We start from the raw sequence: 11,683 nt of genomic DNA, 5'->3' as shown, positions 1-11,683 counted from the left end.
CTACTATATGGTTCACACTCGACCTTTCGGTCTCAGTGTTTTGAGGCCATATCTGCATATGCTAGGCTCGTCACGTTTACCCCGAGTATTCTGCATGTGCAAAACTGGCTTGTACCCGTTGTATGTGAACGTAGAGCTTATCACACCCGATCATCACGTGGTGTCTCGGCACGACGAACTTTCGCAACGGTGCATACTCAGGGAGAACACTTGTACCTTGAAATTTAGTGAGAGATCATCTTATAATGCTACCGTCGATCTAAGCAAAATAAGATGCATAAAAGATAAACATCACATGCAATCAATATAAGTGATATGATATGGCCATCATCATCTTGTGCCTTTGATCTCCATCTCCAAAGCACTGTCATGATCACCATCGTCACCGGCTTGACACCTTGATCTCCATCGAAGCATCATTGTCGTCTCGCCAACTATTGCTTCTACGACTATCGCTACCGCTTAGTGATAAAGTAAAGAAATTACAGGGTGATTGCATTGCATACAATAAAGCGACAATCATATGGCTCCTACCAGTTGCCGATAACTCTGTTACAAAACATGATCATCTCATACAAAAAAATTTAGCATCATGTCTTGACCATATCACATCACAACATGCCCTGCAAAAACAAGTTAGACGTCCTCTACTTTGTTGTTGCATGTTTTACGTGGCTGCTACGGGCTGAGCAAGAACCGTTCTTACCTACGCATCAAAACCACAACGATATTTCGTCAAGTATGTGCTGTTTTAACTTCAACAAGGACCGGGCGTAGCCACACTCGATTCAACTAAAGTTGGAGAAACTGACACCCGCTAGCCACCTATGTGCGAAGCACGGCGGTAGAACCAGTCTCGCGTAATCTCGGTCCAAGCCACTTCATTCAACAATACCGCCGAATCAAAGTGTGACATGCTGGTAAGCAGTATGACTAGTATCGCCCACAACTCACTTGTGTTCTACTCGTGCATATAACATCTACGCATAAACCTGGCTCGGATGCCACTGTTGGGGAACGCAGTAATTTCAAAACACGCAAGATCATGGTGATGCATAGCAACGAGAGGGGAGAGTGTTGTCCACGTACCCTCATAGACCGAAAACGGAAGCGTCAAGTGACGCGGTTGATGTAGTCGAACGTCTTCGCGATCCAACCGATCAAGTACCGAACGCACGGCACCTCCGCGATCTGCACACGTTTAGCTCGGTGACGTCCCTCGTAATCTTGATCCAGTTGAGGCCGAGGGAGAGTTCTGTCAGCACGACGGCGTGGTGACGGTGATGATGAAGTTACCGGTGCAGGGCTTCGCCTAAGCACTGCGACGATATGACCGAGGTGTGTAACTGTTGAGGGGGTGCACCGCACACGGCTAAGAGAAACTTTGGTGTGCCTTTGGGGTGCCCCCTGCCCACGTATATAATGGAGGGAGGAGGAGGAGGCCGGCCCTAGAGGGGGCGCGCCAAGTGTGGGGAGTCCTACTAGGACTCCCAAGTCCTACTAGGATTCCCCTTTCCTTTCCGGAGTAGGAGAGAAGGAAAGAGGGGGAGAGGGAGAAGGAAAAGGGGCCCGCACCCCTTGTCCAATTCGGACCCATGGGGGGCTGCGCGCCTCCTTCCCTTTGGCCTGCCTCCTCTATTCCGGTATGGCCCAGTCAGGCCCATTACTTCTCCCGGCGACTTTTCGTAACTCCTCGGTACTCCGAAAAATACCCGAATCACTCGAAACATTTCCGATGTCCGAATATAGCCTTCCAATATATGAATCTTTACCTCTCGACCATTTCGAGACTCCTCGTCATGTCCCCGATCTCATCCGGGACTCCGAACAAACTTCTGTCATCAAATCACATAACTCATAATACAAATCGTCACCTACAGGTTCGAGAACTATGTAGACATGACCGAGACACATCTCCGGTCAATAATCAATAGCGGAACCTGGATGCTCATATTGGCTCCTAGATATTCTACGAAGATCTTTATCAGTCAAACCGCATAACAACATACGTTGTTCCCTTTGTCATTGGTATGTTACTTGCCCGAGATTCGATCGTCGGTATCTTAATACCTAGTTCAATGTCGTTACCGGCAAGACTCTTTACTCATTCCGTAATGCATCATCCCGCAACTAACTCATTAGTTACAATGCTTGCAAGGCTTATAGTAATGTGCATTACCGAGAGGGCCCAGAGATACCTCTCCGACAATCGGAGTGACAAATCCTAATCTTGATCTATGCCAACTCAACAAGTACCGTCGGAGACACCTGTAGAGCACCTTTATAATCACCCAGTTACGTTCTGACGTTTGGTAGCACACAAAGTGTTCCTCCGGTATTTGAGAGTTGCATAATCTCATAGTCATAGGAACATGTATAAATCATGAAGAAAGCAATATCAACATACTAAACGATCAAGTGCTAAGCTAACGGAATGGGTCAAGTCAATCACATCATTCTCTAATGATGTGATCCCGTTAATCAAATGACAACTCATGTCTATGGCTAGGAAACTTAACCATCTTTGATTCAACGAGCTAGTCAAGTAGAGGCATACTAGTGACACTCTGTTTGTCTATGTATTCACACATGTACTAAGTTTCCAGTTAATAAAATTCTAGCATGAATAATAAACATTTATCATGATATAAGGAAATATAAATAACAACTTTATTATTGCCTCTAGGGCATATTTCCTTCAATTTTATCACTAGTTTAGTTTATAAAAGAAAACTACAAAAAAAGGGAATTGAGGTTGCCTCATATGCTTCATCTTTATCATGTCTTTCTTGAAAATTATGGATCGGAAAATTGTGCCAAAGTGTTAGAAGAAGAATGCATTAAAAATTTTGGAACTAAATATTTGAATGATGAGCATGATTGCAATGTTGTTAGTATGAATTCTTTGAATATCCATGATGCTAATGATATGCAAAGCCACAAGCTTGGGGATGCTATGTTTGATGAATATGATCTTCTTAGTCCGCCAAGTTTTGATGAGGAAATTTATTATGATGAAAGTATGCCTCCTATCTATGATGATTATATTGATGAAAGTGGATTGGGAGAGGTCATGACTTTATTTAATGATGAATCCACTATTTTGGAAGAGGTTCCAATTGATTATGAGAACAAAGTTGCTATGTATGATGATTATTGTGATGACATGTATGCTATATAGAATAATGATAACCATGAAACTTGTCATCTTGATTTTAATTTTCAATTGGATTATGCCTCACATGATAGTTATTTTGTGGAGTTTTGTCCCACTACTATTCATGAGAAAAAAATTCTTATGTGGAGAGTAATATAATTTCTATGCTTGTGGCTCATGAAAAGAATGCTTTATGTGATGGTTATATTGTTGAATTCATTCATGATGCAACTGAAAATTATTATTAGGGAGGAGTATATGCTTGTAGGAATTGTAATAATATCAAGTTTCCTCTCTATGTGCTTAAAATCTTGAAGTTTTGCTTGTTTTACCTTCCCATGCTAGTTGATTCTTGTTCCCATAAGTTGTTTGCTCACAAAATCCCTAGGCATAGGAAGTGGGTTAGACTTAAATGTGCTAGTCATATTCTTCATGATGCTCTCTTTGTGTTTCAATTCTTATCTTTTATGTGTGCATCATTGAAATCATCATGCCTAGCTAAAAAGGCATTAAAGAAAAGCGCTTGTTGGGAGACAACCCAACATTTACCCCTAATGTTTTTGTGTGTTCACATGGTTATGTTACTGTAGTAATCATGTTTTATAGCTTTTGTTTCAATAAAGTGCCAAGTAAAGCCTTTGGGATAGTATGGATGATAGTTGACTTGATTCAGTGCAAAAACAGAAACTTTTGCGCTCAGTCCAGGAATTTCTAAAATTCACTGGAACGTGATTTTGATTTGAATTTTTTACACACGATTGATAAAAAAATTGTCTAGATTGTCCTAATTTTTCAGAATTTGTGGAGTTACAGAAGTATGATTTCAATTCAGATCTTTATGGACTGTTCTGTTTTTGACAGATTCTGTTTTCGATACATAGTTTGCTTGTTTTCTAGTTCCTATGGCTTATATTGCTTAATATAAATTGTAGAAATGATAGGGTACAATAGACATCATGTGAGAAAAATTATGAATCTTTTCTTGACAGTACCAAAGTGAATGATTTGTTTTATTATACTAACGGAGCTTACGAGTTTTCTGTTAAGTTTTGTGTTGTGAAGTTTTCAAGTTTGGGGTAAAGTTTTGATGGAATACGGAATAAGGAGTGGCAAGAGCCTAAGCTTGGGGATGCCCAAGGCACTCCAAGGTAATATTCAAGGAATACCCAAGAAACTAAGCTTGGACATGCCCCGGATGGCATCCCCTCTTTCGTCTTCGTTCATCGCTAACTTTACTTTGGGCTATATTTTTATTCACCACATGATATGTGTTTTGCTTGGAGTGTCATTTTATTTTGTTTTGCTTGCTGTTTTAATACAATACTTAAGATCTGAAATTCTTAAATGTCAGAGAGTCTTCACATAGTTACATAATTATTCAACTACTCATTGATCTTCACTTATATCTTCTGGAGTAGTGTGTCATTCGCTCTAGTGCTTCACTTATATCTTTTTAGAGCACGGCGGTAGTTTTATTGTGAAGAAATTGTTGAACTCTCATGCTTCACTTATATTATTTTGAGAGTCTTTAAATAGCATGGTAATTTGCTTTGATTATGAATTTAGTCCTAATATGATGGGCATCCAAGAGGGATATAATAAAAACTTTCATATAAAGTGCATTGAAAACTATGAGAAGTTTGATTCCTTATAATTGTTTTGAGATATGAAGATGGTGATATTAGAGTCATGCTAGTGAGTAGTTTTGAATTTGAGAGATACTTGTGTTAAGGTTTCTGAGTCCCGTAGCATGCACGTATGGTGAACCGTCATGTAACAAAGTTGGAGCATGAGATATTTTTTTATTGTCTTCCTTAGGAGTGGCGGTCGGGGACGAGCGATGGTCTTTTCCTACTAATCTATCCCCCTAGGATCATGCACATACTACTTTGTTTCAATGACTAGTAGATTTTTGCAATAAGTATGTGAGTTCTTTATGACTAATGTTGAGTGAATGGGTTATACGCACTCTCACCCTTCCACCATTGCTAGCCTCTTTAGTACCGTGCAACTTTCGCCGGTACCATACACCCACCATATACCTTCCTCAAAACAGCCACATACCTACCTATTATGGCATTTCCATAGCCATTCCGAGATATATGGCTTCTTTGGATCACAGGATTTGCAAAACAAAGGAATAGGAAAAATGGAGGATTTGACTGCCATGACATAGCCAATCCTATGGAATGCAAATCCAGAGGAACTGGTAACAAAGTGCCTTTGGCTGCATCATAGGAGACGTACAGGAATCCTATACAATAAAGTATTATTATTTCTATTTGTAAGTCTGATGTTTTTCAAACTTCCAACGGCTAGTGCAGTCAACTGCCTGAAGTAGCCGTTAGCAGCAAGTGCCTATATAACCTGATGCTACTCTCTACAACGGATAGCTCTTTTCCCTGCCCACAGCATTTGCTGCCTGTGCTCTATTCTTTCATCTTCCCCTTGCTGCCTGTGCTCTATGCTTTCATCTTCCCCTTGCTGAAGAAACCAACAAGGTTAGTGCTTATCTCCTATAGCAAAATCATACTTCCATGCTATTCAATATATCACAATCACATATTTTTTTACTGTTTCATTCAACTCCTTTTCAGCATATTTGGCTCATTTGTTGCTGCACACCATGAATCCAAGCTACCGTCGTAGATCAGAAAGTGACTATGAATTTATTCATTTTGTACTTCCTACTTTAGAAGATGCATCACAATCTTCTTCTAGTAAGAAACCAATGCATACATCAAAACTTTCGGGGGCTTGGCGTGTTCAGGAGATTTTAACAGGGCATGAAAGCTTATGCAAAAGGACTTTCCGCATGGAAGTGGACATTTTTCAAGCACTTGTTGACAAGTTGCGTGAGAAAAAACTCCTTGCTGATTCAAAAGTACTAGCAGTAGAAGAGCAAGTGGCAATATTTTTGTATGCAGTATCCAAAAATGCAACAAATGAAACCCTACAGGATTGGTTTCAGCATAGTGCAGAAACAATAAGCCGGCGATTTGGATTAGTGCTTGATGCGATCACACGGCTCACAAATGTCTATATACGTCCACCTTCCCTCAACCCACATCCAATCTTGAGCAAACCACAATTTTACCCTTTCTTTCAGGTATGAGTATGTACAATTTAGATCAAATATTTTTTAATTAATTCAGCGCAAGGTAATAACATAGAGATATCATATTTTGTTTGTGCAGAATTGCATTGGTGCTATAGACGGAACCCATATTCCTATGTTCCTATCACCAGGCCAACAAGAACCATACCGGAACAGGAAGCAAACGCTCTCACAAAATGTCATGGTTGCTTGTGACTTCGACTTAAAATTTGTGCATGTACATGCTGGGTGGGAAGGATCAGCTTCTGATGCAAGAGTTCTACAAGATGCACTAAATCATGGTTTTCATGTACCTCATGGTAAATTTTACCTTGTTGATGCTGGTTATGCAAACACACCCCAATTTCTTGCTCCATACCGTGGTACTAGGTATCATCTAAAAGAACAAGGAGAAGCACGTCAAAGGCCACAAAATTACAAGGAATTGTTCAACCTTCGTCATGCTCAACTTCGGAATCATATAGAGAGAATTATCGGCATACTAAAAATGAGATTTCCTATCCTGAAAGTTGCTGCACATTATTCAGTTGATAAACAAATTGACATATCTGTGGCTTGTTGTGTTCTGCACAATTTCATACGCCTACACAAAGGAGATATGGAGTGGCCCAAAGATGCTCCCATGGAGATTGACCCGAACCAGATTGTTGATGTGCCAAATGGAGACCACGACTATCATGGTGATATACATGCATTTAATTATTCCAGACAAGCAGGAAATCAAATGCGAGATCATATTGCACAAGGAATGTGGAACCAGTATGTATCACGCAGAGCTTGACATGTATATGTAAAGTGAAGATATGATATGCAAGTTGTATTACCATTCATGTGCTTCTGATATTGATATTCTACTTCATTAAGTTAATATTCTCATGTCCTTTTTTCAGAAACATGGTTGGAGTCTGAAACAAAGAACTCATATACTAGGCCTCTCATTGTACCAAAATACAGAGGTCTAGTAAACAAAAGCATACTACTACATGACTAGTTTATCATCTCAATCTACCAAAATATAGAGGTCTAGTAAACAAAAGAGTACTGCTTCACTAAGTTCATTGCTAGAGAAGGGTAGGGAAAACCTCCATGTTTTCCTTAGTTTTCGTTGGTACGAGCAATCTCCCTTTTAATCCAAGCCAACCGTCGTTCATCACTAGAGAAAGACAGGAAAATCTCCCTGTTTTCCCTAGTTTTGAAGATGTCTGATGCCAACAACACATCGCCCAATTGTAGACCATCCAATCCTTCAATCGTTGTGATGCACTTGTGAATGCTAAATGGATCCTCTAGTTTCTTCTCCTCAATGGCTGCAAATCGATTTATTTCTTCCATCTTGAGCCTAAGGTATCTTTCATGGAATCCATCTGCAGAGCTTGTAGGATTTTGCTTCTGTCTTTTTCTACGTCTACTCTCAGGCTTCTCGGTGGGTGCTTTTGGGGGTATTGATTGGGTATACATTTGTTCATTCGGTGTTGATGTATGCTGGACAGAATCAAGATTTGCTCCCTCAACCTCTTCTTCCAAAGGAAATTGCAAACCTGGCTCATCTAGAGCTACTGTTGGAGGTGAAGATGATTCATATGTATCATTCGAATGTGTTGGGTGCGATGATGGAGCAGATGCATTTTTTGCCTTGTTAGCATAATAATCCATACCATGACGAGATCTTCCTTCGGCGTAACGACCTATACGTCCAACAAAAAACATATACTTAGCTCAGGAAAATATGACCTAAACTTGATATCAAATATAAAAAAGCATCATGTTTTTTCGATAAAGGGCATTTTTATAGACTCGTAAAAAAGCATCATGTAATGTTAAACTAACCATCATAGAGAGAAGCCAAATCATTAAAGTATGGAAACGACTTGTCTCGCCATTGGAGGGCCTCCTTACTATTCTTGCGAGCAACAAAACTAGCCCAAACACTTGCTGGTGCTTCTACCATCATTCTATCCTTGTCCCATCCAAACCCACTTTCTGCCAACAATTCTTTCACACTTCGATATTCCTTCTTTATATCTTGCTCCTTTTGTTTGACTTGAACAACACTAAATGATACACAAAATGCTTGATTTAGTCGATTAACAATGTTTGTCCAGGCCTCTTTGCTCCATGCATTTTGTGTTCGAAAACCAGGAACATCATGCTCTTTCAGCAAGTCAATAAGAAACAACTTCATTTGATGAGTCCACTTAGCCCTCTTCGTCATACCTAAAATTAATGACTCGAATTTAACTACAGTAGACTGCACATTCTTGTATATTATGCAAGTAATTGACACTAGGAGTAATACCTATATCACGAGGATACTCAACAGCCCCGTGATTGTCATCAATATCACCAAGTCCTTGTGATTGCCCACAACTGCGAGCACGATCGTCATCAATAGCACCAAGTCCTTGTGACTGCACACAGCCGCGGGCACGATGAACATCCATGTGAAGAAATCCTTGTGATTGCACACGGCTGCCCGGCAGCTCAAATGAGTTAAGCTGATGGACCATCTGCATTGCAAAAAAACTTATATTACAAGATTGTACTCAGAAACCCATAGTAATACGCACAAGCATGTATGAGCAGTACACACCAAGGCATAGAAATACAGCACTTCCATCTCTCAATTCCTCACAGTTTCTCTCTTCACGGACATCAGACACGCCAGATCCATCTCTCAATGTCTCAATTCTCTCTTTGCACATAAGACATCACATCAGGCACGCACACACTCAGGCATGGGAAGCACACACCCACGGCGAACCAACTAGCACGCAGATCACTCAGGCACGGCAAGCACAAACATCAGCGGGAAGCCGGTCAAGAAATTCACTCGGGCACCACAGTCGTGGGACGCGGTCCTCTGGCAGCGGGAGGACGCCAGCGACATCCGCTTCGCCCTTGCCATCAACAGCCCTCGCCGGCCAGGTGACTGCCAACGCCACACCCGATGCCTAGTTCCGGCAGGATCTGCCGCCCCCGCGCCATATCGGGCACCCCCTCCCTCGATCTAGAAATAATTGCAAGGGAAGGAGATGGACGGACTATGTGATGCGGGCTAACCTGGATGGGGCCGGCGCTGATCTCGTCGAACTCGATGAGGAAGGAGGGTCTGAGAGCGAGGTGGTCGGCGTACGGTCGCCGGGTCGCCGCCGCTTCCGTCGGGGGATCTGACCTTGTCGCCGCTTCCGCCAGTTGCGACCTCGTCACCGCTTTCGGTGCCTTTTTTTATTTCCTTCCAGAGCGATCAGAGGTGTTTTTTCTCTTTTTTTTTGACAGCAACGCGTGGTGTTTTCACACGAAGCAGCGCGGCTGTTTTGGCGCGAACACTCTCTTTTCGCGCCAGGAATCTTTCCAAGAGGTCGGACCTCAGGCGTAAATTCCTCTGGGTTCAGCGCCTTGGGAACCCAATCCTAAGGAATTTTGAGAAAGCAATCCTGTGATCCAAATGCAATCCGTAGGATACAATCCTGAGGTTTACAATCCAGCAAAAATCCTGTGAAAATCCTTCGATCCAAAGAAGGCTATATTGTCATGAAAATTTCCACCGTTCGGTTTATTATGACACGCTTCATCATTGTCATATTGCTTTGCATGATCATGTAGTGGAGATGGTATTTGTGGCAAAGCCATCGTTCATAATTTTATACATGTCACTCTTGATTCATTGCACATCCCGGTACACCGCCTGAGGCATTCATATAGAGTCATATCTTTGTTCTAGTATCGAGTTGTAATTCTTGAGTGTAAGTAAATAAATGTGTGATGATCATTATTCTTAGAGAATTGTCCCAGTGAGGAAAGGATGATGGAGACTATGATTCCCCCACAAGTCGGAATGAGACTCCGGACGAAAAATAAAAATAAACTAAAAAAATGTAAAAAGAGGCAAAAAAAAGAGAGGGCCCAAAAAAAACAAAAGAATGAGAGAAAAATAGAGAAGGGGCAATGTTACTATCCTTTTACCACACTTGTGCTTCAAAGTAGCACCATGATCTTCCTGATAGAGAGTCTCATGTGTTGTCACTTTCATATACTAGTGGGAATTTTTAATTATAACTTGGCTTTGTATATTCCAATGATGGGCTTCCTCAAATTGCCCTAGGTCTTCGTGAGCAAACGACTTGGATGCACACCCACTAGCTCTAGTGCATCCGTTGCATGGCAATCCCTACTCACCCACATTGATATCTACTGATCGGCACCTTCATAGCCCGTTGATACGCCTAGTTGATGTGAGACTATCTCCTTTTTGTCTTCTCCACAACCACCTTCTATTCCACCAATAATGCTATGTCCATGGCTCTCGCTCATGTATTGCGTGAAAGTTGAAAAGGTTTGAGAACATCAAAAGTATGAAACAATTTCTTGGCTTGTCATCGGGGTTGCGCATGATTTGAATATTTTGTGTTATGAAGATGGAGAATTGCGAGACTATATGATTTCGTAGGGATAGCTTTCTTTGGCCATGTTATTTTGAGAAGACGTGATTGCTTTATTAGTATCCTTGAAGTATTATTGTTTTTATGTCAATATTAAACTTTTGTTTTGAATCTTATGGATCTGAATATTCCTGCCACAATAGAGAAGATTACATGGATGAATATGTTAGGTAGCATTCCACATCAAAAATTCTATTTTTATAATTTACCTACTCGAGGACGAGCAAGAATTTAGCTTGGGGATGCTTGATACGTCTCCAACGTATCTATAATTTTTGATTGTTCCATGTTATTATATTATCAATCTTGGATGTTTTATATGCATTTATATGCTATTTTATATGATTCTTGGGACTAACCTATTAACCTAGAGCCCAGTGTCAGTTTCTGTTTTTTCCTTGTTTTTGAGTTTCACAGAAAAAGAATATCAAACGGTGTCCAATTGACCTGAAACTTTACGACGATTCTTTATGGACTAAAATAAGCCCACGGAGTACCGGAGATGCACCAGAGGAGTCCCGAGGCCACCACAAGGGTGGGGGCGGCCCCCTAGGGTGCGCCCCCCACCTTGTGGGCCCCTTGTGGACACCCCTGACTTGTTCTCGACGCTAACACCTCTTATATATCCCCTAACCTCCAGAACAGAACCTAGCACTACTAGGAAAATGCTTATACGTAGAACTTTACCAGTAGCATTTGTTTGAGACCCCACGCTACTGGTAAATACCAGTAGCGCTTGGTACAAAACGCGCTGCTGATATTACTTAGCAGCAGGTGGTTTTTTTAGGCAGCGCTATTAGTAAGTGTGCCACACCACACCCCTGGGTTAAGACATAGTAGCAACATGGGTGATCAACCCAGCGCTACTGCTAAAGACATAGCTGTAGCGCATGGTTTGCAAAACGCGCTACTATCACCCACGCTAAAAAAAATCCACCCAACACCCGCGCACATACTCCACTCTTCCTC

General features: G+C 41.4%; 2 protein-coding genes across 4 annotated transcripts; one reads left to right on the top strand and one right to left on the bottom strand.

Moving 5' to 3' along the window:
• Window positions 1–5,264: 5,264 nt before the first annotated feature.
• Window positions 5,265–9,536, bottom strand: LOC123142951 (uncharacterized). 2 transcript variants are annotated; one of them, XR_006470648.1, is made up of 6 exons: window positions 9,336–9,536; window positions 8,572–8,782; window positions 8,103–8,489; window positions 7,358–7,960; window positions 6,586–6,651; window positions 5,265–5,641 (listed from the first exon to the last, which is right to left on the bottom strand). XR_006470648.1 is itself a non-coding variant. In XM_044561670.1 (5 exons), exons 2-4 carry the CDS (start codon window positions 8,780–8,782, stop codon window positions 7,371–7,373), a joined length of 1,188 nt encoding a protein of 395 aa, XP_044417605.1. In that variant the 5' UTR covers window positions 9,336–9,536; the 3' UTR covers window positions 6,518–6,651; window positions 7,358–7,370. The 2 variants fall into 2 exon arrangements, 1 of the variants encoding a protein (XP_044417605.1); XM_044561670.1 differs by lacking the exon at window positions 5,265–5,641 and having other exon boundaries at window positions 6,518–6,651.
• LOC123142952 (putative nuclease HARBI1) lies at window positions 5,784–8,693 on the top strand. Of its 2 annotated transcripts, XR_006470650.1 has the most exons (3): window positions 5,784–6,266; window positions 6,355–7,148; window positions 8,577–8,693. XR_006470650.1 is itself a non-coding variant. In XM_044561671.1 (2 exons), the coding sequence occupies exons 1-2, from the start codon at window positions 5,784–5,786 to the stop codon at window positions 7,054–7,056; spliced, it is 1,185 nt and encodes a 394-aa protein (XP_044417606.1). In that variant the 3' UTR covers window positions 7,057–7,151. The 2 variants fall into 2 exon arrangements, 1 of the variants encoding a protein (XP_044417606.1); XM_044561671.1 differs by lacking the exon at window positions 8,577–8,693 and having other exon boundaries at window positions 6,355–7,151.
• Window positions 9,537–11,683: the final 2,147 nt, after the last annotated feature.

Source organism: Triticum aestivum, chromosome 6D, assembly GCF_018294505.1.
Source record: "Triticum aestivum cultivar Chinese Spring chromosome 6D, IWGSC CS RefSeq v2.1, whole genome shotgun sequence".
NCBI lineage: Eukaryota > Viridiplantae > Streptophyta > Magnoliopsida > Poales > Poaceae > Triticum > Triticum aestivum.
This window is presented reverse-complemented; position numbering and strand designations above follow the sequence as displayed.